General features: G+C 36.0%; 1 protein-coding gene across 4 annotated transcripts in view; it reads left to right on the top strand.

Moving 5' to 3' along the window:
* Positions 1–25,545, top strand: part of PPFIA2 (PPFI scaffold protein A2) — a 345,661-nt gene that overhangs the window by 268,530 nt on the left and 51,586 nt on the right. For 3 of the 4 annotated variants that reach the window (XM_075727716.1, XM_075727718.1, XM_075727717.1), the window contains 5 exons: positions 10,725–10,946; positions 13,174–13,320; positions 15,330–15,464; positions 24,498–24,581; positions 24,946–25,077. In XM_075727716.1, coding sequence (XP_075583831.1) covers positions 10,725–10,946; positions 13,174–13,320; positions 15,330–15,464; positions 24,498–24,581; positions 24,946–25,077 — 720 coding nt within the window. Of the gene's footprint in view, positions 1–10,724; positions 10,947–13,173; positions 13,321–15,329; positions 15,465–23,984; positions 24,072–24,497; positions 24,582–24,945; positions 25,078–25,545 lie in introns of all 4 variants that reach the window. The other variant, XM_075727714.1, reaches the window with a different exon arrangement.

Genomic DNA, 25,545 nt, shown 5'->3' with positions numbered 1-25,545 from the left:
ATTCCTATGCAAGGTTTTTTTTCAGAGTTCTATTTTGTTACATGTAGAACTATATCAGAAACATTTTTTCCAGTCCTATCTGAAGTCACTTTGAATAGTCTTATTATTCATATTATGAACAAAATAGACATATCTAACAGAGACAGAGAGATTCTACATTACCAGTATAAAAACCACATATATTTTTATGGAAATTCATCACTCGTTAGTTTGTTTTTCAGGGAAATGGCTATACGAAGGCTAATATTTTGGTTTGGAAAAAAACCCAATTGCACATACCAGAGACCATCATCAGATTATTTGCCCATCTAACTCATAACCCATTGTGTTATTACATTGTTTCCTGTGTAATTTTAAGTCAGTACGATTCATTCTGGTTTTTATCAGAAAGCCATATAAAAGTCCTTGTAAGTGTATGAAGTAATGAGTTACTTGAGGAATCCAGTGTCTCTACTTTTATTTGCCATTTTGAACTAGCAATAGTTTTCATCTATATCCAGTCAATGGTCATGGTCAGACTGGAGGTAGAAAATATTTTTCCACAGTCGCTGAAGGATAATTTGTCAAGATACCCCAAATATAAGATTTTCATTACTAAAATAGTAGTTAGTACATTTAAAGACAAATTGGAATGCCTGAGCCTGTGGCTGAATCTCATCCACCGTCTACCGTGTGTAACCAGAACAAGAAATAGGAATGAGTCTCAGATGCTGATAGGAGGCACAGTGTGCTCTGTGCTCTCATTTCTTGCTATGGACTGTGTCCCTTTAAAGTGGTGCTTGCTGGACCCCCAGAAATAAGATAGTGAGAACAGGTATTTTGTTTTCAAATGAAGTCATTATTTCCTGCTGATATTTATTTCAGCTTCCATAAAAGCCATGGAAATTGAATTATTCAGTAAAATGGAATGTTGTCAGAAATGCTCATATACAAATTGGGAAGGGTTGAAGGTGCTTTGGAAAGCATTTAATCTTCTGATGTTTGTATACCTTAAATGCCCACCATTAAAGTGTCTCCTTCACTTACAATGATCTCTTTCCTTGATGGTTCAAAATTCACTGCCTATTTCTGGCCCATATTGGAGAATATTCCACAGTAAGTTCCATGCCACATCTTTTAATTCAAATGTGTAACAAATCATTGCCATAATTCTTCTGAAGTTAATGAAGTTTTATCAGAGATTAATTGGCCTGGGGAATGACTATTTTCATCCTGAAAGATGCCTTGTATGCATAGGAGGGTTCCTGCTTCACAAAGCACTTCAGCATGGATTCCTGTTACACTGAACACATGAAAGCTAAGCATTTAAGTGCAGCATAAATCAGGATTTTTCTCCTTGGAAGCACACTGTTTCTATTTTTAAAATGTATTGCTAATATTTGTAACTGCAACTTGTAAACACTAGTAAAATACAAAGCCTATTTGTCCTTATTTGGTGCCTTTATTTTTTTTAATATTTCATATGTCATATGTGATATTCATATTCATATGTGATACCTATAACCTGCTAATAAGGGAACTCTTCCTTATTCCAAGATACATAACTGTACCATTAAAACTCATTAACTAGTTCTGTGGTTTTACCAACTTTTTATAACAAGTATACAACACTGGTCCTACCTGTAGTAAGGGCAGTTTTACCAGCACGATCATTCCTTTCCCCACAGAATAATAAACTAGAATATTTTAGGCATGTGGAAACAGGTATGTATGTCAGGACAGGTAAAACAGTCCAGTAGTCCTGGTGCAACAAAGTCCTTTTTCTCCTAAATAAATAATGGTACATTTTATAAGGAACTCAGAGCTGTATATAATTACTTTCTACATGTGTTAAACAGCTGGGGGTATTTTGCCTTATAATATACGCCAGGCCGTTCACATTCAGCTTATTTCAGAATCACATTTTTTCTTTGTACTTGTAACACTAACATTCCAATAATTAAATCAAATGCTGGTAGTTTATAAATACTAAAATCTGTTAAAACATTGACAATAATTATAGACATCTAATGCTGTAGGAGTAAAAGGTGTTTTGCCAAAGCAAACACAGTGGGCTAAAATGTTAAGAGTGCAGATCAAATAAAATTAAAATTAAATCATATAATAAAAGTAACAGGTCTCTTTCATAGCAGTGATTCATCAGAATCTGTTCCATTTTTGAACTTGACTCTTTTTGGATTTTCTGATCACTTTGTATAGTCAGTAGAATACTGCAGAAGAAAAATTTGCGTTTCAGTTTTTACTTACTAATTTATATCACATGTGCTCCTTTGTTTTGAATGAATAGATAAAATTCTTTCCTTTTAACTGGTAGTATAGTATAAAGGCAGAGAACGGAGTGAAGGACAGGTATAGCCCTCATCAGAAGCAGCACTTTAAAAGAGGTCTTAGTAGGGATTGAACACCAACCATCAAAGGGTTGTTTGTAACTTAGAGAAAGGACTTTTTGTTTTGCTGTTTACTGAGTGCAATCACAATGTATGCTGTATAAAAAATAGTGGGAGATACAATCCTTGCCCCAAAGCATTCATGTTCTGAATTAGAGAAATAATACACTTCAGACACAAAATGTGTTTTGTAACCAGATGATGGGTTTGTTTCCAAGCAGTGCAGATATCTTTCTGGCTTTCTAATCATCCCTTTCTGGATTAATATTGATAAAGCTAATTAAAGAAGCGTGTGCTGAGGGGGACTTAATGAAGATTGATGGCTTGACACACCTGGGGAGGTGAGAGGTTTTCAGAGTGAAAGGAAATATGGATAAAACCTGCAGCTGGGATTAGAAGTCTTCATGAATCTAAGGAGTAAGTCTAGGAGAATATGCAATACTCTCTCTGAAAGAGTCTAGGCAAACATTTTGTAAGTACTGTTCTGCTTAATGGTTGAGTATGTCTGCATGGCTATGAATAGTTAGTGCTCAACACTATAGCATAGGGATTTTTATTATAGTGAAAAGCTGCACTACTTATGCATTATTTACATGATAAATCAATAGACTTCTCAGAAGTTCAATTTTTCAAGAAATCAGCTTGTTGTCTGTTTCATATAAATTAATTTGTCTTTCAGTCATAAAAACTTCTTTTCCTTTTCACTTAATAGAAAATCCTGTATAGTTCTACATCTCAAGCATGTTAAAACACTGCTTTAAAAGCCTCATTACCTTTGCAGGGGAATTTTACACTTCAAGCACTGTGTTAGCTGGCAGCATTGGCTGACTGATTTTGCTGGATGATTTACTGCAAGAGTTGCCAGGCCAGTTATTTCTAATGATTGGCTGGTGAGACTACTAAGAAAAAGGAGTTACTCAAGGCAAATGAGGGTGGGGTTCATATGTATATTTGGTTTGGGCAGCTAACTAGCCTGTATAATAAAGAAGCAGGAACTGATTTCTCTCTCCTGTTTAAGATCTCAGAAACACTTCTAATAGTGTAAAAGAGAAATAGGCAGGCATTCTGGAAGAAACCAACAAGAAGAAAAATACCCACCCATCGAGTAAACTCCCCCCCGCCCCTTTTTCAAAATGAGTAAAGTGTGATGGATGATTATAGGATTCAGAAAGAAGAATAAGAGCTGAACACTGATCAGGAAGCAGAGTTATTCCAGATCTTTAAAGTAGCAATAAAAGCTGGAGTTTTTTGATGGCTTGGTAGAAAGAGCAAGAAAGTGAGGATGTTTGGAGAGAAAAGTGGTGGAGAAGGTAGCTATTTTTACATCACTGTTGGGTTGGGGAAGAAATATTTCAGTTGAGAGAACATTGGCTTTGATACTTGATTAGAGGTTGGAGAAAATTCAGAGTAACTGAAGAGGAGACCTCTAATGATTATGAGATTACTGCCTGACACAGACCAAAAGATGTGGAACAACCTGGAGAAGCAGCAGAGCCTTCAAACATAAAGAGGCAACCAACCACTCAGAAATGACTGTGACAGCTTAGATATAATGCTATTATTTTTGGCATAGCTTTTCACATTCTGTTTTGTGTGCCGGTTATATGGATGATGATCATATTGCTTTTGCTTGTTTAGTTGTCACTTGTGATTGGGCTATCGCATAGCTATGTATCTGTGTTAATATAATTTACTTTCTTTTAAGCCTTTTGCATGAGGCATTTGAATGGAATAGGGGTAGAAGAACTCTATGCTACAGTAAAAAGCATCTTCTGGTAGCTTGTTATTTATTCTTACATCTCAAACAGCATCAGTAAACATTACTCTTTGCAGCGTTAAATTTTACTCTTACTTTCATAAAGTCAAGTCAAGTGTATAATTTATCTTCCTTTGGTGATTATTTTACTTCCTTTTTAGTATTTCTGTACTACAGAATTCAGACAAGTTTATTTGACCTGAGAAATATACAGTATTTCTGCCTCCCCAATGATCTGGCCCTCATGGCCAGCTTTTCTGAATCAGGAGGAATATCTCCACCACTACAGAGCTAAAAATAATCTTTTATCCTTGGGATTTGGGACAAACTTTTCCAATTTGTCTGCCTGTTTTAAAAGCTTAAAAAAAAAAAAAAACCCACCAAAAAAAACCCCACAACTGTTTTTAAAGCTTTTAAACTTTATATGGCATTTCTTTCCTACTCTTCCTTACGTTGAGTTTTCTATATATGGATTATTCATAGGAATTATCTTGGTTCAAAGAGAGTTTAAACATAACTTATGTTTTAAAATTGGTACTACTACTGATCATGTTGTATTTCCAAAACATTTCTGAAGTGATTTATACCACTGAAATTTTGTATATTGCATATGAAGTACAGGAAAGTTTTCATATCTCAGCTGCCATATCAGCAGTTGACTGACCAAAAGGCAGAGCAACTGATCAAATACATCCATGTTTTATAGAGCAACAGCTGGCACCTGCCTTAGTAGATGAGGAAGGGAGAAGTCTCACAAAATTGAGTGAGTCAGTGATGTTTCTTTAGGTTGAGATGCCATCCTAGAATAACAGGGAGTAAAAGAGGGATATCTTGAAGTCCAGTCACCATGACTGTTAGGGTCACAGGCTTATGGCAGAAATGAGAATATGTCATATCTGGAGGCAGGTAAATGTATATTCCAGTCTCCAAGAGCTTATGCAGCAATGATCTTCTGTTATTTAGAAGCAATTCTGTCTTATTTTTATAGCCTTTCTAAATATTGTGGTTTTTCTGAAAACAGTTTCTTGCTGAACATTAGCTTGTATCCATTGCTTTATTTTATGTATGCTTTAGATCAGTGCTTTCGTGTCCAACTTCATACTGGCAAAAAAAAAGAAAGAAAATTAAATTCCCTGTTTTGGCATGTTATAAGGTTCAGAGAGAACTTGCATAAACTTGTGTTCTTTGTTTACATATATTTACAATATTCGTATGGGCAAATGAACCTTCACATAATTAGCAAATAGAACTCACTATACACAGACCTTTGAAAAGCCATTTTAATGTTAGATTTTATGTTGCATGTCAAGAAAAATATGTATAATCAAAAGGGTGTTTTCAACAAAAGTTTTCATGTTTTTAAAGATTACTCATTTCTGACATTACATTCTAGTGTAATATAGTGTCAGAAGTCTTCTGAGTTACGCTATTTACCAAAGGTAGCTAGCCTGACAAACACAGACAGTTTCCTTGAACATTAGGAGGAAAGCCTGAGAGAAATTTGTTCGGTATGAACTCTCAAAACCCACAATGACATTATACTGACTTGAGAACATGGTGAGGACTTCAGTTTTGATGCTAGGGCTTTATGGTGCAATAAACTCACCAGTACTTCTTTAAAAAAGAATTTAGAGAGTGTCTTAGTAAAGAGTAGACATAAGGCACACACTTTTAGGGTTTTAAAAAAAAACAAAAAACAAAACAAAAAACGCCCAATGCTTACACCATAAAAATACTAGTTTCTTCTAGGAATTCTAAAAGAGTGGACTTCTGAATTTTAAGATTACTTTCAATTATTCAAAGGTACCTTGTGGTTAGACAGAGCTTAATTTAGTCCTTTAGGCATGGAAATGCTTATGCACATGGGCATCATGTGAATCACCTGTGTTCATAGTACCACAACCTGAGAGGCACTGATGAGGAGTTCCATCAAGTAAATGAGTCCTATCTCCACTGCTGACTGTTCACAGGTAACCCAGTGAGATTTGCTTTTTTTTCCTTCTCACTGCTCTCTGAGGTTAAATTCTAGCACAGAATACATAATTAATTACTGGTTGATAGTATTTAGACCAAACGTATCTGTGTCAGATGTTTTACAACTGGAGAGAAAATATCACTTGGAGCTGCTTTTTATTGTTCTTGGGGTTTGCCTTTATAAAATTAGGTTCCTGTGTATATTTTGCTACATATGTATTTGACTGTAAGGTTCTTTCTACAAAATAAAATAGAGAAGTACTTTGCAATCAATAGCCTGGGACAATTTTACAATGCTTTGCTAACTGCTGTGGTCTGGTGTCCTTACTCTTTTTTTTTTTAACTTTAGTGTACCTCCACTTAGTTTACCTTCAGTGTTATTGCTAAGGCTTAACTGAAAGGGCAATATGAAATGGATTAATAGAGGCTACAATATTCTGTGTTAGTCTTGGTTTACACTTTCTCCTGGTGTTCCTTTTACGTTTGTTCTTGTTTTTTACTAGTAAACCAGACTGCAGCTGGTTTTCCTTTTACTGTTTCATGGCAGAGAGAATAGGGGAGAGAAGCAATGATCTAGAGGGGATTTTTTGTTATGTGTAATGCTCCAATTTGCTGTCCTCCTCTCTGCTGACACACCTATACAAACAGCAGATTGCTTACTGCTGTGCTTTTTGGATCTTGAAAGAAAGAAAATCTGATACCAGGGATGTTGGTTTACTTTTCATATTGTTCAGCAGTAGGGAGCATGAACATTTGTTTCCCTCCTCCATTTCCACAGAGCATAAGCAATTCAAAGATTCACACACACACACACGACATTTCTTGTTTAATCGTATTACCCTTTATGGCACTTGATCCTACAGGATATTTTTTGAACTTTGATTTCCTCTGCATTGTGCCATCCCTGTTGTAGTTCATACCGTCACTGTCATTAGATTTACTTGACAATTGTTTCATCTCCTTTCTGTTTCTCTTCCTAGCTTGTTTTGCTATATTTTGGTGAATGTAAAAGCTTTCTTTATGAAGTAAGATTATCTCTGAAACCCTTAGTATGGACAGTGATTTCTCAGTTATTTATCTGGTATGTGGTGACACACCACAAAAAAACCCCTCCAAAACCCCACAGCAGTCCTTCCTCTGCTGTTGCTCTTTCCCTCATTCTTCCCAGTGATGAGGAAAGCAAGTGCTGCCTTGCTGGGTACAGACGTGGTTGCTCATTTACCTGTGGTTGCTCTGAACTAGCCCCAGCAAAGCTGGCTGAGGTTGTATGAGGTCTTTCAGGCTGATGCCAACCAGATTTCTCATCTGGCTGCGAAACCCGTGGAAGGGGACAGGGGAAGAGGGCAGAGACCCTTACGGCGTGCGTAGCAAGCGCGCACACGTTGCAGCTGTGTGTACCCGTTGTGTCTGTAGAAAGCAAAAAAGATGAAGTCAAGAATATATGATGGTACCATTTCTGCGGCATTGTGGCCTAAATAAGTAAATGTGATAGAAACAGATGGACTGTCTTATTGGATAAACTAGTTAGTAAACAAAAGCGAAGCATTGGAGCATATGAGCTATTTGCCACGTTTCTTTTTTCAAGGAAAAAATAGCCATTGCTAATAGATACTTTTATGTGAAATTACTGAAATTAAGGAATGTGCCCATATGTAGCTTTTTCACAGCCACATTTGATAGACAGCATCATGAAATTTGTTGAAGACTTTCTCTGGATGACTGACTTGTAAGCCAGATCTGGGGACCGTGTACATTTTTTGTTTTCTCTGCTAGAATGTTTCAACTGGTTAGAAGGTTTTCTTTAATGTTCCTGCCCTCCTTTAAACACTTCTCAATTGTTTCAGCTTACTTTCAGTACTTTCTTTTTTCACTCCTTCTGTACTAATTTGACACTTTTTCTTGCATATATTGGGGATTTTGGGTAGTGTAGGGATATGACAGTTAAGAATGTCTGTTTTGAAACTCTTTTGTGCATGCTTTTTCGTGATTTCCCTCAGTGCTTCAGGTAATAATTAACAGATCTATTCAAAACTTAGATGTCATTATTTTAAGCATTCAACTAATTGTTTATTTACAAATGGATTGCAATTAATACACAATATCATCAAGAGGAAACTCTTTGCAGGCGAGGAAATGTTTCAGCACAAAAAATTAAACCAGATTAAAAATAAATAAATAAATAAATTTTTAAAAAAAGAAAATGAGGGACATGGACGTTCTTCACAAAACCAGTAATAGAGAAGATGCTGCAGTTCTGCCCCACAGCTTATTCCATAGGGAATTCCTCTGGGACTTGTGAGGGTCCTGCTGCTTTCACTAAGTCAGAAAGTGCATTTGAATCAGCGTCATCTACAGGATGTCTTTTGTTTCTACCAGCAAAGCATATTTTCACATTCTTGTTCAAGCTTTTTTTGTTTGGGGGAGAGGGCAAATTATGACCATAAAACTGTTGGTAAAAGCCCTCCTGAGAACCTGAGGAATGTTATGTCAGTTACTTCTTGAATTAATGCTTAATAATTTTCTGCCTGTGGTCTCTTGGAGTGATTACTCCATGTGATGTACCCATATAATGGATATATCATAACATAATAGCAAGGCATAAAAGTGACAAAATGTCAGTTAAAATCCCTAGGTAAACTTTTAAAGTATGCCTCAAAATTCTAAAAATACCAATTTTTAAGCTGAGTTTTTTATTTCTAATAGTATTTTTAAAGAAAACTCTTTTTTAATCCCAATCATACTAAGAAAAAAAAATTTTGACTTCTTTGTAAACTGGAAATTTTAAATGCCAACCAGGTATATATATATGAATACTGGAATAATATAAACCAAAAGTGAACAATGAGTAGAATTAAAGCGGCTTGTACAAAGAGTTCATCAAAGAATTATGAGAAGCTTATGTGCATAAATCAAAGTATATACATGAATAATTGGCAGTCGGTGTTTGTCTAGTGGTGAGGGTTTAATTCTAAATACTTTTTTATTTGTCTTTGCATAAATTAATAGAAAAAATATATTTTTCACATTTTAATTTATATGTGTTTTGGTTATTAATATATTTAGGAAAAAAATTGTTAATGAAAAAAAAATTCTCTGCCGTTGAACATACTCCTAGATATCGAAGGTTGCCATTTCAAAATGACCATGGCCTATATGTCGTAAGGTATATTCTTACATGCCATTTATTGCTTTTCATATTTGGTATTTTGCTGCTTATAATCTTGCAGAAATTCATGGACCACTATGTAGAGAATCATAGGGCAAACTCAATGCATGGTAAAATTTGTTCATCTGTGACAACCACTAAAATTTCTGTATGAAATTAAAACTATAAAACAGATTATTATAATCATAGATAAAAAGTTATCTCAAATTTACACAATGGAATAACGTATGATGGTTACAATGTTTTATCCTGTTTGAGTACTACTTTGTTTACATATGTGATTGCTGCATGTTAATGGGATTTAGATTCAAGTAGACTAACTGAACACTTTCCAAACAATAAACTGAATGTAAATAAGTTTTTTAATTACTATTGTTATTTTACCGTAATATCCTGAAAGTAGATCAAAGATGGTTCAGCAGCTAACGTAAAATGTGAAGATAATATAATTAAGCAATTTTGGAACTGAGTTATTTGATATAATGAAATTTTAGAGTAAAATAATTTTATTCAATGATCCACAGACGGGCAGGTGGTCTTGATCTGGGCTCATTTTATGGCTGACTGGGGAAAGAATGTGCTTAAAGCCATTAAACAAAGTAATGTTCTTTGAATTTGCTGGAAGGTTTTTGTTTATTTTTTCATGTTATAGGTCAAAAGCAAATCATTTTGCGTTTACTTGTTCTTTTTGCCTATTTTGTTTTGACATGAGATAATGGCTTAGCCTATGCTGGAAAAGGTTAGTGTGACTATCTAGTATAATGAGGTAATGCCAGCAAGTCCTCCTAGTGCACACGCTTCTTTCCTGACATCATTTATTTGCAATATAGATCATATTCCAAATGCAATAAGGTATTCTGGTCTTTTGAGGGTTTTTTTTCTTTATAACTATATTCATACCAGGGCTTTCAGCAGCACACAAACTGCTTCAGCAGAACTTGTTTCTAATGTAGACTTAACCAGTGTGTTGTCCAGACTCCAAGCACTTTCTGGTGCAGTGAATTTGCGATTTACTAGTGTTGCTTCCTGTCTGTAGTGTGGCCTATTTTGGAAATGAAATAGACTTTGATTAAGTTTAAATGCTGTGTAAGTTTAGCTAAGATGTATACTTTCGATTTGGTGATTTTTAGGAGTCGTATTGTTGCAATTTGTACTTGAGTAGCCCCAATGTCAAACTAAAGCTATTTTTGGATAGTGTTCTGCTCTGCAGTCATTTACTTCTCTATGTGATGTTACATTCTGGAATCCCTTGATATGAATTAATACTAATCTTTTGCAATTTTTTCAAAACTACAGCTGTCTTACCTACCATGAAAATTATTGTGGTTTTCTCTTCCTAGTTGCTTTTGTAATTTTAAAAATAATCTTTGTTTTAGAAATTCCTTAGATATAGTCCACACTAAAAGATAATTAATAAATAATGTCACTTCTCTGTTAACAGCGCCTATCCAATGGCTCCATAGACTCCAATGATGAAGCCAGTCAAGTTGTTGAACTTCAGGAACTACTGGAAAAGCAAAACTATGAAATGGCACAAATGAAGGAGCGTTTGGCTGCGCTGTCTTCGCGGGTGGGAGAGGTAGAGCAGGAAGCTGAGACCGCCAGAAAGGAGCTCATTAAAACTGAAGAAATGAACAGTAAATATCAGAGAGACATTAGAGAGGTAAGGAGTTCACCACACTCACCTCCTATTTCTTGGCTGCTGTTCCTGTGATACCCAGTACAAACTGATGGAGGCCAAGGAATACAGGAAGCAAAAGTTGAACACTGATAAAAGCCATTGTACATAGGAAATGCAAAATTTACATTAAGAAATAGTACTAGTAATCTCTTTATAAAAGCATGTTCATAGAACTGTGTCTGTATACGTGCAACTCTAATAGGAGGAAGGCCAACTCCTTTGTGTTTTAGCATTACCGGAGAGCATTCTGGCAAGTTTTCAGCCATTTCAAGTTTTTAAGATGAACTCTGTTAAATAGAGATGCTAAATAGATAGTCTAAAGTACATTTTAAAAACTCCTGGGCTGTTTTATAGAATGGTGTTATTTATATAATCAATTATAATATTTACTGATGTATGGTAACTTTATTACTCCTGTTATAATATACTATTCCCTTCTCTCAATAAATGGAAATATAATTCAATTTTCCTTTTCTTTCTTCCTCTTAAATTTGTGATGCTCCTTAGTACTCTCCAGAGTATGTTGTCTTATGTGGATGTTCTCAATATGTGTGGATGGTTGGCTTCTAGAATCCGTTTTAGCATTTTGAAATTAGTTATCTTTCTGTTACAATGCTTCCTACAATATAGGCATTTCATATGGATGTGTGTATGTACATATATGCATATGTATGTATACATTTAACTTGTTATTTCTAGAATCTATTTAACCTATTCTGGAAGAAATGTTCCCTCGGAACTTCTGATGCCTGACACAGCCTCAAAGTGTCTTCACATCTTTGTACTCTGCCTCTTTTTAAGTATTGTATTATTTTTATCCGGTTACAAAAACTAGTTTGTGCTGATATGTTTCTCCTTTTCCACCACTGCTACGTTATATCACTAGGGGTCTCTAATATCTCCACTCTCATTTACCTTTTGACAAATATTGCTGTTTTATGGACGCTTGATTGCCACGTGCTCTTTCTCCCTTAAATACCACATTACACCAGCTACAGGCTTACTTGCTTTCAGCCCTTTGCTTCTTAAGCAAAGTGGCTACTAATACTTTGCATGTAGAGTAATTAGCAAGTATCAGTGCAAAATCTGCTGTGAAAGGTACTTGTAAAGGTGGAAGTGCCTGTCTTCATTATTTCATACAGCCACAGAAAATAGTCTTCCCAATGCAGAAAATGAAACAAGAAGGGTAGTTTAGTATGTGTAACTTGGATAAATTACTGGATTTTTTTCCTGTGTGTTTTTAATGAATTACATACATAATTACTATTTTTATGGGTTTTTTTTCCCAGCAATATGCAAAAGGATTACCTGGATATGGTCCATTTTAGGACCAGCTCTTTAGATCAATTTTTATGTTTATTGTGTCTTACTTGAAAAATAATCTCACTTACTTCAACGCTGCTTTCATAATGTAATATAACACAAACAACAAAACATGCTGATCAGTAAATATTTTCATTGTGAGAGATTATGTGGGCAACATGTAAGTCTTCTCAAGAGTCAGACACAAGTTTAAGAAGAATAAAATTTTCTGCTTTCACTAAAATTAATTTAAGAGAAATAAACAGTATAATAGACTAATGAATAATCTATCTAAATTACATCTATTGACTTCAGTGAAGCCAGCTTGTAACACATGACTGAAAACAGCTCAAGATTTTAAAGAAATCCTTATCCATAACATATATGGATCACATATCCATTTGTTATGGTTATGTTATGTATCCAGTGCTGTGGTCACTTGTTTTCCTGAAATTTCAGGACATGTCACCTGCTGTCTGCTACATGTGCTTCAGCAAAACGCAGGAATAAGAGTAGAAATGTGCATATACATTTTTTTCCCCACATTACTGCACTATATTTCTACTATTATGTAACTATAGCAGTTTTTCTAATCAAGCCTGCTGTTATTTAAGAAGAAAACAAGTAAACATGAGCTGCATTTGCTAGTTTTTTGCACTGAAAAATACAGAAACTAGAAAAATATACAAAAGTTGAGGATTGTTTCTGTTTGCTCTACTCAACAGCTACCACTTTAAATATCATACTTGCAAGAAATCCCAAAGGAAATAAATTCTCTTTAAAACAGAAAAATTACTGCTGAGCATACCTTACATCCCTGTCTACTGTTAGCATGAAAATTAAACTGGCATAAAATTATGTAGCACTTTAATTGAATGGTTCTTGATGGGGTTTTTCGTCATGTTAGGCAATGGCACAAAAGGAAGATATGGAAGAGAGAATAACTACGCTGGAGAAGCGCTACCTCAGTGCACAGAGAGAATCCACCTCCATACATGACATGAACGATAAGCTGGAAAATGAACTGGCAAACAAGGAAGCTATCCTACGTCAGGTACAGTATCTGCATTAGTCAGTTGATTTCTTCATACACAATGAAAATTAATGCAAAAAAGGGGGTAGATCTACAGTAGGAAGTTTGCATTAGGTTAATCTGTTCATTTTTAATCAACAGATCAGTTAATCTAAAAAAACCCAAGTTGTTCAGCATCTCTAAGCTTCCTATCAGCCACTACAACTGTGAATACCAAATCAATGTGTACATTCAGCAGTACATTCAGTACAGTTGTAAAATAGCTGTATCTTCTAATAGTGTCCTGCATAAATGCACATCATCATATCCTCTAAGTAAAGGATTAACTTTGTGTCTTCTGTAATGATTTTCTGAATTTTATTTTTAAACAAAAAATCAAAAAAATAGTATAAGCAAAAGAAATTCCCTTCTGCAGGAAAGACCAAAATTTGCATAGAATAGGTTCTAAAGATTTCATGTATTAGCAGTGTGTAGATAAAATTTTACACAGCTCAATGATCCTTGAATATCTTTTAGAAAAGAATATAACATGATTGTGCAGTTTTCTCTCATGGTACTTTGTTTCCACGGTGATTCCAAAAGCTGTAGCGTAAAGTGAACAGGAAAAAACCGTGGTTTGTAACTTGAAGCATACAATGTGAACTGAAAGCTAACATGAAATGAACATAACTCAAACTGTAGAAGATTAAATTGCTCCTCATCCTCAGTATCAGACTTCTGCGGTTTTTTCACCACAAATAAAATGTTTGAATTTTGTGTCTTGAAATATAAAATGTTATATGAGAAACGAGACTGTATGATCTAATAATCTCTGCTTCTGTGATTGTATGCAGATATATTTACACACACAAGCACACATCCCTCTGTATGCATGTGTGTGTATATATATATATATACATATGTGACTACCTCTTCAAGGAAATTAAAGCATCAGCACTCAAACTCCCCAGCTTCTGCCAGCTTCCTTTGGCTATTTTAAGAGGTGTCTTCAATTGTTGGGGCGGGGGGACGGGACGGACACCAAACATCCAACAATGGAAAAGTAAGGTACCTGCATCTGTCCTTAGAGTTTTTCTTGCTGACAATGTAAGCCATGCTGTGCTGCAGAGGTCTACCGCATCAAGGCAGTCAGCAACAGAACTAGGCCTAGGATACCTACAGGCAGACTTAAAGTTGCTTTGCAGCATTGCAGTGTGAAAAGCCTACATTTTCATGCTTTTGAAGGAATAAAAGGAATCTAAAAGCACACTCCTTCTTCATTATGTCTTCTATTACCTTGAATGAATGGGAAAACAGGAAACACTTGTCAAGCCATTAAAAACTTCTTAATCGTGTGGTGCATCTCAGTAAGCCAGAAAATACTGCAGTTATCAGAAGTCTTCCTGTTTCTCTTTAATTGTTATCACAGATTAAACAATTTCACTTTGGTAAAATGAGACTTAATTGTAGGTTCACAATGAACAATATCACTGTAACCTTAAGCAAATAGCAACCAGGATGTGATCATGAATGAATTAGCTGAGCAACAATTGTCAGTTTTAACATTTTCTCATATACAATTGGCATTCGCTCAGAAAATTGCATTTGGCAGTTTTTTCATAAACTTTGCTGGGAATTCTATCCTTTGGAATTGTCCTTCTGTCCCACATTAGCTCATACATAAACTTTTCTGTGAGATGGACTCAATATTTCCATTTAGAAAATTCTCATTTTACTGGTACCAATACTTTTATTTTGCTCAGATAAGCAATGCATTGATCAGAGGAGCTTTTTGCTCATCTTCATGAGTACCATTTTACAGCTCCTTTTCTTCACCTTCATATGATCTTTGAGCCTCAAATCACTCATCATTAGTGAGGCTGGCAGCCTACATGGTTCCATGCTTGAGTTTCCAATAAGCTCTCCCAGGTTGTGGAGTATCTATGCTTATGTAGTGAGTTTTGATTGCTTCGCCAATACCCAAGACATTGAAGGAAAATCTTAATTCTGATTTTATTTTTCATACCTGTTTATCTATCTTTGACCTTTAGTTGGAAGACAAAAACAGACAGCTGCAAGAGCGTCTAGAACTGGCTGAGCAGAAGCTGCAGCAGACGATGAGGAAGGCTGAAACCTTACCTGAAGTGGAGGCTGAGCTGGCTCAGAGAATTGCAGCTCTGACTAAGGTACTGCCCTGAGAAATAGGCTCACTGCAGAGGCCCCGCTGTTTAGCATTGATTTGCATCCTGATTCCTCATCTCAAGGACAAAACAAAAGTAGTATCAAGCTGATTTGAAAGGAGAAAACTTTTCCTGATAAGTATGTGCCACAAGTTTAACCAGGAATGGTCTCAATGCCGTGTTTGTAATTCTTAGCATTTTGGTAATAGGAGAAGTAGTTATCTGTAAGTTAGCCTAGACTATATTTACAAAGGAGTCATATATTTCTAATACACCAGCATTACTTATCCTAGGAGGATTCATTTTACTGTGTAAGAATTTCTAATTTAAGGGAAGAGGCAGGGGCGGGGGGAAGTCCCATTCGTATACATACTTAGTTCTTCTGGAAGTTTTCATACACCATGTATGTGAAACAACAACTATTTTCATTGCAATAAGTGCTATAAAATCAAATCTTAATGGCAGCTGGGATCATTTGTACAGCACAAATGAAGACAACTTGCAGTACATACTTACAAGTTTTGTTTCAAACGATTCTTTGTATCATGTATTTGCAAAGATAAATGTGAAACCCTGAGAGGACTTCAGACTGGTTTTTCTGGTAAATTTATTATATGGCAGCTTTCTTGCAGAAAAAATAAGAAGATAAAAATAAATTTTCAGTACTGTGGTTTTCATATTTGGCCTATAATAGTTTCAGGTGTGCATGTAGTTAATACTACAGCTTGGGTATTGTCAGCTTCATAAAGACATATATCGGTAATATGTTTATTCTTCATCTCTTAAAATCATACAAATAAAGAAAAATGCATTTAAGAGATTGTATTACATATCATTCTGATTTATCTAAGCTTTCCTTTCTTTACTGCCAAGGAATCTTTCTAGCTATTTATGTGCCTAGCCATTTTTATATTTGATGGATTTTTTCAATTCTCATGTTTTTCTATTTAGCCTTAAGTGCTGAGCAGCTCACTAATGAAGCCGAATTTTTAAGTAGTTTAGTTAAGAAGTAGAAAGAAAGAGAAGCTTTGGGGGGGGGATTTGATTTCTTTCTTTTTTTTTTTTATTTTATTAAGCAAGATCATTATTCAGTAATCAAGATTTTGTGCTGTCCACTTTAGATTTATATGAATGGGTGGGAATTTGAAAGAGACTTAAAATGGGGGGAAAAAAGAAGAATCGGCAAAAACGTGAGCTACGTGAAATATCAAACAAATGTCATTTTAAGAAAAACTCAGGTGCACATAAGAGCAATCCCTTGGCATTTTAACTTCTTTTTTTCAGTTGTTTCTGATTCAATAAATAATCACATATTGTAATGCCCTCAGTAGCTTAAAAATACTGTTTTCTATTTTAAGAGCATTTTTCCTGAATAATTTCTCCAACAATTAGCCACCAGTAAGTATTTTGCAGTCTCAAGCATGTCTTTTCTTGTAACTGCATTTTTCCTTGAACATATATTAATAACAAATATTGTAAGAAGAAATCCCATTTCAACCATGCAGAGCACTCAGGGACTTCCATGAGATACTGTTGTTATTGTGACCATAAAGCTGCAGTATACGTCTCCGTTTGTCTTACATTATTTCATGGGAGGTCGTTAGGGAGCTGTGAACAGAGCTGATGCTCCACCCATTTCACTTCGATGTACTTTAACAAAGTTTTTGCCAAGCGGGAAACACTAAGATTATTAGACTGTAATGCTGGTTCTGTTCATTTCTCTGTGATTACATGAAAAGCTGAAGAAATTAATTTTATATAAAACTATGTCTTTTTGGAATACAAGACATGAAGAAGAATGTCAGAATTTGGCCAATAGGCCAAATAAGCCTGTGTTTTATATGTCTTGTATACAACGTCTTTGCAAACTGGAGAGCTTATTAGAGTGCTGGTTTTACAGCACTGAAGTTTGAAGTTCAGTACTTTTCACAGATCACATAAATGAGGCTCGGAACCAAGGATGGTGTGGTAGTCACTGCAGCTTACTTGAGTAGTTTTAAATTAGCTAGCTGGTATACTGTTACCACACTAGCTATTCAATGAAAGCTGCAAGACCTACCTAAGGGGCTCAATAATGCTTAATTAATTTTGCCTTTGTTGAGCTTTTTGCCAGCATACAGGTTGTCAGTAGGGCTTAAATTAGCTGGCTTCAGACTACCTTAAGTCTGCCTACCTGAGCTATGGTCACTGCAATGTTCATGTATACTAAGTAAAAGATGAGCCCCCTGAATCAGCTAGTCCTTCTGCACTGCAAAAAAGTCAAACCTGATTCTCCTTTCTTTTGTACTACCTCAATGAAAGTGGCTTCTCTGAGATTAATGGGGTTACAGTCATATGAAAGAGGTGAGTTAAGCCTAATACTTTACATGTTTTTTAAAGAAAAGTAGTATGGGGTAACTGGAAACAATGACTGCCTCACTGTGGTAAAATATAAGACCAATTATTTACGTGTGGACATAAACCAGAACAAACATGTTCTGGATTTGGATGTGATCCCCGCCCCCTGAGTTTAAAATATGCATGTTATAATTCTGCTTTCAATTAATTATACTCTTCCTCATAATAAATCTGGGTTGGGGTTCTGCAAAAGAAGGCTGTAGAATGAGATCCTTCTATGGTGTCAGTTTTTAAAACGAGTTGGTTTTCTTTTTTTATATATATGGGCTAGTGAATGTCTTTTGCTACTTTTCCATGCCCAAACTAGTTCATAAGGAGTGAGCTTCCAAAAGTTTGGACTATACAGTGAACTCAGATAAGTACCCATAAATTTACCTGAATCATTTGAACTTTTCTTTGGCTTTGTTTTCACTGTGTTCTGCCCATTGGGTGAGCAACTGGAGGGTTAGTCAGCGTGTGGCAGACTAACCTGGAACAGCATGATCCCATGTACTGTGCCGTCCTGCCTGGCCATTGCACTGGTATCTGTCTGGTCATGACAAGTAGCACAGCTCTCGGCATGTATCCCAAGATTTAGATTGCCATGACTCATTGAGCCACCTGTACTCACTCTCACAGTATTGGTCTGTTTGCCTGCCCTGGAGAAGAGGCAGTTGGTAGCAGAAAGAACCTCCCTCCAATATTAACTGAACCTTTCCTTATCCTGTAAGATGTTTGTTTTCCTCGGAAGAGACAGACGTTGGAGCATCTACAATCTTCAGATGGCTAGTCTGTCAAACACGCTTTCTCCTTGCATATATTCAAGGAGGGGTCTAGTGGAGACAACCAGCATCCACCTACTTCCATCCACTCACTCCCACTAGCAGTCACTCTCCCCCTCGGGTGCTTGTGCAACAGAGGTACCATGTCACTTCTCTGATCACAAGACAGCAGTCAGCATTTTACTCCATCATTCCTGTATGCAGGTCACCAGAAATACCAACAGTGCTTTTTAGCTGCATTAGAGAAGCACTGCAATGGAGAAGAGGAAACCATAATCATAATAAACCACATTTAGCGTAGTAACACGTTCAGCTTATTTTAAAGGTGATAAAAAATGACTTGAAAGTTGGAGGCCAATGGGACACAATGCTTGTTTTGTGACAGTGTGGGGATCTGGTTTGCATTAAGTAGGGAAGAAATTGCAAGAAAGTGAAAGGAGGAAGTCTGCAGTGGAAAAGTTGCAAAGAGGGGAAAGAAGTTCTGCAAGAAGTGGGTGTGGTTAAGATAGAAACCTCTCTGAGAACACAGGAGAGAGAGAAGGTGATGTGTTACCTGGAGAAGGAACTTGATATATCTTCTTCTGGGGAGGGGGGGGGAAGCTAAAATCTTCTATGGAGATGGAAGCCTAAGAAAACTCAACATTTACAACACATTACTGTCCCCTCAGACCACCCCTCTTCTTGTGCTTCCCTTTCCACAGAAGATTTTGTCCTGATAGGAGGAAGAAATGAAAGCAGCAAGTTTGACAGAGCTAAATGGAAGGAGTTGCTTACTAAACCTATGAGGTGTAGAACGTAGTGGGGGAATGAAGGAGGGGCAAGAATGTGTGGATATCTAGTGACTGAAAGGCTGGGTTCCAGAAAAAGGGGTGATTAAGCCAGCACATTTTGTCACATTTGTAACGGGTTAGAAGTGAGCAAGTGAACAAGTAGCTGATAACTTTGTGAGCTGTTGTGATTCAGTCACCATGATCACCTATTTTCACCTTCAGTTGCATAGCTCAATTCAATAACGCATTCTTTCTTCTTGAATAACTCAGTCATTCAAAGGATAGCCAAAAGAATGTGTGCCATAAGAAGCCAGTAAAAAATCTGGAGACAGCAGGTGTTCAAAAATCAAGGTCTCAAAACTGTGGAAATTGGCTTGTAACATTAGAAAAGTTTAGATTTGTTTCTGCAGCTCAGCATGAGGAAGAAAAATTATAGCACCTGTACTGTACAGGTGTTTTCTGGATATGAAATTGGATTTTTTTTTTTTTTTAACTAAGATGCAAAGACCTAGAAAATGTGCAGTGCCAACAGTAACAGATGACGTGAAAGCAACTTTTTTTTTTTTTTTTTTTTTTTGTGGGAGCATTAGCAGCAGGAGCAGCAGCAGAGTTTTAACAGGGTTAGAGAGCAATAATACAAGCTGCTTCGGTATTCCCTCAAAGCAAAATTTTCCTGTCTGTTGCTGGCTTATACTGGCTATTTCTTTGCTATTTCATAGCATATAGAGTGCAAAGTGAGCATTGAGACTCATGCTGGTATCTCATAGGGGTCAGGCATTGTTAGTTTTTGTCCATATATTTTTAATCCAGTCTAAGAGACACAATTTCACAAATCTATTTATAACTGAATGTGCTGGCTAAATGCTTTAAATGCTAGTTGCTGAATACCACACCATGTGTCTTACTAATCCTCCTGTACAGAGTACTAGTGAACAGGCATGCAAGTCATATATTAAAAAGAAGAATGTAGGGTAATGTCTGCCAGGCAAGTAGTCACGCAAGTTCCACTTTAGAAAGTTTTTAACTCAGTTAACTCTTAGCAAAGCAAGTCAGAAGAAATCCAACTTCTGTTTATGAGCCTCAGAGTCCACAGTTGTCCCTTCTGTCTCACGTGTGTCTGAAATTCTCCTACGGGAACATGACTAACACTGGTGTCTCAGCCCCTGCCTCGTGCCTCAAACCACAAGGCAGAGACTGAGAGATTCAATATTTTTATGGTAGGCTCCCAAGTATCCCAAAGAGCCTATTCTGCTGGGAATGTCTGGGGCTGACTAACGCAAGTGGACAACAACAAGGTCTAGCTGCCAGAGGCGTGTCAATCCTAACAATATGGCCTGGGGAATTCTGTGCAGAGGCACTTGCAGGTCCCTTGGGGAATAGCTGAATTGGTGTCTTTTTGTCTGGAAGGGTCTCTTTGAGACCCAGGTTGGGGCCTTCCTCAGTGTGAAGGGCAATGAGAGGTGTTGAAACCCTCATTTTGGGAGTGTGTTCCAGCTAGGCACACCAGGTGATGGAGGGGCTGCTCTTTCCTACTGCAGGTCTTTGTCTGCAGGTGGCTTACTGCAAGTGAGAGAAAAAGGGAGTATGTACATGTGTTTCTGCCTCTCTAGCCCTTACAGAGACCATCTTTTTGATTCATGTCCCTGCTGCAGGGGCTGCTCATGCATTTGGCATGTAAGAACCAGGGGTTGAAATCCCTGAATAGCATTAGAGCCCAGGGTAGGTACTAAGGCTGCGCACCTGTGCTTGTCCTCTGCCAGACAGGCAGTTGAGCCTAATTGTTTAATGTCTCAGATATAAAATAATTTGGTTCTTTTACAGTAATACAGAATAACACTTTAGGAACAAACAAATGAAATGCACATAGATAAAGGAAGCATAAAATATTTGAATACATTTTAAGTGTCTAGAATAATGCCATTTATTTTGATTCTAAGTCATAGTGAATTGTAATTAATTTTAAAGTCTCTTTATCCTACCAAAGAGATGCAAAGTAAGATGAATGTGGAGATCAGGTCTGTTTTCTTTTATGCTGGAAAATGAAGTACAGGTACTCTGAGCCACAATCAGGAAGATTTTTTAACAAGGATGTACCTATCAACGTTTTAATATTCTTAGTTAAATAACTGAAAACTCTCTTGCAAAAAGATTTTTATATATCTTAAACATATACCTTACTGAATTATTAAAGCAGTAGGAAGTTATGAAATAACAGAATTAGGTAGTTATAAGAATCTTAAGAGAACATCATGTTCTTTCAAGAATGTTTTCTATATAAGAATTCAGATAACATACATAATTCTGACAATAATTTCATTCCTCCTCCTTTTCCAAATAATAGTTAGGCCTAATACCACAATTATTTTATGCATTGAAAATACTGTTTCCTGCTAAGGAATAAGGTATGGTGTGGTTTGGACTGAAAAAGCTAATTTTAGTTTGAAAAATAAATGTAAATTATATACCTAGCTAGACTGGCTTCTCAAGGCCAGGTTAAGACAGACAGCACCACATATCAGAAGATTTAAATGAGATCCCCTTTGAACCTAGAAGTATTAGTTTGGTTATCTTCATATTTTGCATTGACCTGCAATTAACTGTATAGAAGCAGTGAAGATTAAGTAACTTGCTTTTAAAGTATGCAGTCAGCTAACGAAGATTCTAAGTAGTTTAATTTTGTAGGATGATACCCTCAATGGGTTCTACGTCTCCCACAATGAAAATAGTTTCAAAAGACGTAGAATTACTTCAGCCTTCTCCATCATCAGCTCAGAGATTTGATGATTTCAAATCTCCTGACCCTTGAAGACTCATTCAGAGAAGACCTTGAACCACTAGTGCAGCCAGGACTCAAAAAGGGGAAAAGTCGATCTTCTACAGAGGAGGAGAAAGACTTCATTGAAGGGATAGCATGATCTGGTTTTCTGCAATCGCAGCAACTTAACTTTTTCAAACCTATCTATTTATCCAATTGGGAGAGGAAGCAGTGTGTTAGCATTTGTGTGCTGACACAAACTAATATGTAAAACTAAAAGCAAAGATAAAGAAAATCATGAAGGGATTGTCACTGGTCCAAGTGGTAATAAACAGACATAATAATTTCAGATAATGAATAAGTTCAGATACATCACAATACGCCTGCTTCGTGATCAGAAATGATAATTGCACTTACTAAATGAGCTTAGTTACAAAATATACTGACTTTCCCTTAAATTTTGCAAGAATCTGACTTTTGTGAATATACTTACTCTGAAAAGAAATAGTAGTCAACTTCAAAGTTAAGCATTATTCTTGTATTTATACAAAGCAGGTTCATATCAAAAGCTGAAGTTTATATTTATAAATCTCTGGATCACAGGCTTGTTTTCTGTCTGATCTTTTGGTCCTGATAATACTACTGAGTTTAAGTTATGGGTAATTTTAATTTATGATGTACATCTGGAATTACTTTGGTATCTATTCCTAATTATTCTGATAAATCATTAGTAGACAACAGTATGAAAAACAGTCTAACTAAAAAAATACAGTTGTAAAATTAGTATTTCTTGTACATATTAAAGTTTGGTCATCTAAAGATGGAGTTCAGGATCTCTTTTTGAGAGAGGGTAAATCTGACAGAGTGAAATAGCATTTGACAAGCACAAGCTCACAACTCAGCCATCAGTAGCACTGTCTATACAGCTTATGCATATTCCTGTTTCTATAGCAACAAATCTAATATAGCATTTCCCTTTCTTTAAGGGCTTTTTTTTTTTCATTTGAAATAATAACATAGACTTGTTTGATATGACAATAACATGAGTATTCATGTTTTGCAACAAATGACCTAATTAAGGTCAACATCTGTCAGAAGTAGTAATGAATCTTTGGATGGATTACCATTTCTATACTCAGTAATGACTTTTCATTCCTATTAATGAATTTTTATTTATAGGTGGTTCTTTTATCTGATGACCTTGATCTTCCAAAGAGATCCACCAGGGTGGATCCTTTTAAAGGGATGGAAACTATATTGTTTATTTGGATGAAAAGGCTTATGTAGTGTATTCTAAAATGGAATACTGAAGCTTGAGCCTTTTGTCTCTTTTGAATTTCTTTCTGTTTTCTAGAAATTAGGGAACGTACCATAACATTGCACAGTTCTGTAACTGACCAATCCATTAATTTAGTGTTTATGCATTGTTTTCATTCCTAGAAAATGATAGAAGGATTATAAAGGACTTTCTGACATTGGCCTCGCAGAGTCCTTTTCTGGTGTTTAGTTTGCCATAATTCCAAAGAAAACATTCGATTAGACAGTATTGCTTTGAATCCACTCTGTAGTAATATGTCATCAGCCAGCCATCACTAACCTTGAACTTCCATGTGTAGGTTGATAGCTTTTTTAGCATTCCATTATTTTCAGTTTCTCCACATCAACTGCATCATATTCACCAAGTATCAGTGTAGTTTATTCCATGTAAAAATCTGTCAGTTGAAAGTATTAAATTTTCAGTCACACTTTTCTTTTAAGCATTCTGTGCTGTGTTCTGTTCAGTGTCAGTGTCTTTAGTTCTGATTTTTCAATTTTGTCCCTCTCCTTTTCCTTGACTTGTTAGTCTGATCCAACCTCTTCTACCTCATCTGATGATTATCAATATGTTATGGAAGCTAAACTACAAGAAATGATCTCCATACGTAGGAAGGTAGTCCTACTGGACTTTACTTTCTATTGCTAAATAGACTCCATCTGATTTGTTTTCATTTTCTTTAACTTATTTTATTTTTTTTTTTATTGATAATCAACCATCGTGCAGTTCAGTGCTTCAGGAGCTTACAATTTTACGATGGCAGGTTTGTGTTCAAACCATGCACAGTCTGCATGTTACATTTGGCTGATTTCATTGCTCATAAATAACTCCAATGTTTTGCTGATGCTTGGATGTAACAGGCCTTTGTAGCTGACACATTTCAAGCAATGCTGTTCAGCTGCCTGTTTAAATAAAGTTTCTTTTCGGAAAACTAAGTTTGCAGTTAGTAGTAGCTTGCTTTATGTTTTGTTTAAACCTTACTGAGATAAAAACTTACGAAGCCACTTAAATTACAGAAAGAGTCTTTCTATGTTTTTACAGGCAGAAGAAAGACATGGAAACATTGAGGAACGTATGAGACACTTAGAAGCTCAACTTGAAGAGAAGAATCAGGAACTTCAAAGAGTATGTGTATTGCAGACAACTTGTGTGCACTTTTCTTCTTTTAGTTTGTCAATGTAGCACTACATTATGCAGTCCTGCACACAAACCTATCTACTGGTAAATATTTTATTTATAGCAGTGATGGCAGCATCTTCCTATTTTACTTAACCATCTTAATATACTAGTTTACATCTAGCTGCAGCTTTCAAAGTATTCTGCTGATACAAAAATGAATATGCATTAATCAATAACTGTAATTACATTTTCTGTGAAATTTCTTTAAATGGTTACAGTTACAAGAAATTTTTTTTATTTTTTAATGATACAAACCTGTACTGGTTAATTTTGGACCCTGCCAATCTGTTTCTTCTGTTCTACATTAAAGGCAAGGCAAAGAGAAAAAATGAATGAGGAGCACAACAAAAGATTATCGGATACCGTAGACAGACTTTTGACAGAATCCAATGAGCGTCTGCAGCTACACTTAAAAGAGAGAATGGCAGCACTTGAAGAAAAGGTACAGTGCAAAGAGCAGTATAAAGTTCAGCTTGATAAAGATTCTCCTGTATGAAACCTGTTCTACTTTTATCAGGATGGAAGCATTATGCTGATATTGTATTACCAAATATTACCACAAATATGGTCTAACTTATACATTCAACTCTTAATTCAAGAGTGTGCTCAAGAATCTTTCCAGGACTACAGTGAACTGCATATGCTGAATATTATGAGTCCCTGTTTTATCAGCGGGGAGCCTGATGAAGAGCTTGTAAAGGACCAGCGCACAACACAGTAAGAGGCAGTGAGATAAAGTGGACAAGAACTGAGGAATGGCTGCATTTCAGATGTGCTTTCAGTGTCGTATTTTAGCCTGATGACTTTACCTCGCTTCCTCTGGGAAGAGTAAAATGCTGTCACCACAGGAGAAGGAGCATCTACCCTTGGAGAGGGAATGTTATTTACTGGTTTTCTGTGATGTGAGACA

Source organism: Pelecanus crispus, chromosome 1 (assembly GCF_030463565.1).
Source record: "Pelecanus crispus isolate bPelCri1 chromosome 1, bPelCri1.pri, whole genome shotgun sequence".
Lineage (NCBI taxonomy): Eukaryota > Metazoa > Chordata > Aves > Pelecaniformes > Pelecanidae > Pelecanus > Pelecanus crispus.
The sequence above is the reverse complement of the archived record's forward strand: the minus strand, read 5'-3'. Positions and strand labels throughout refer to the sequence as shown.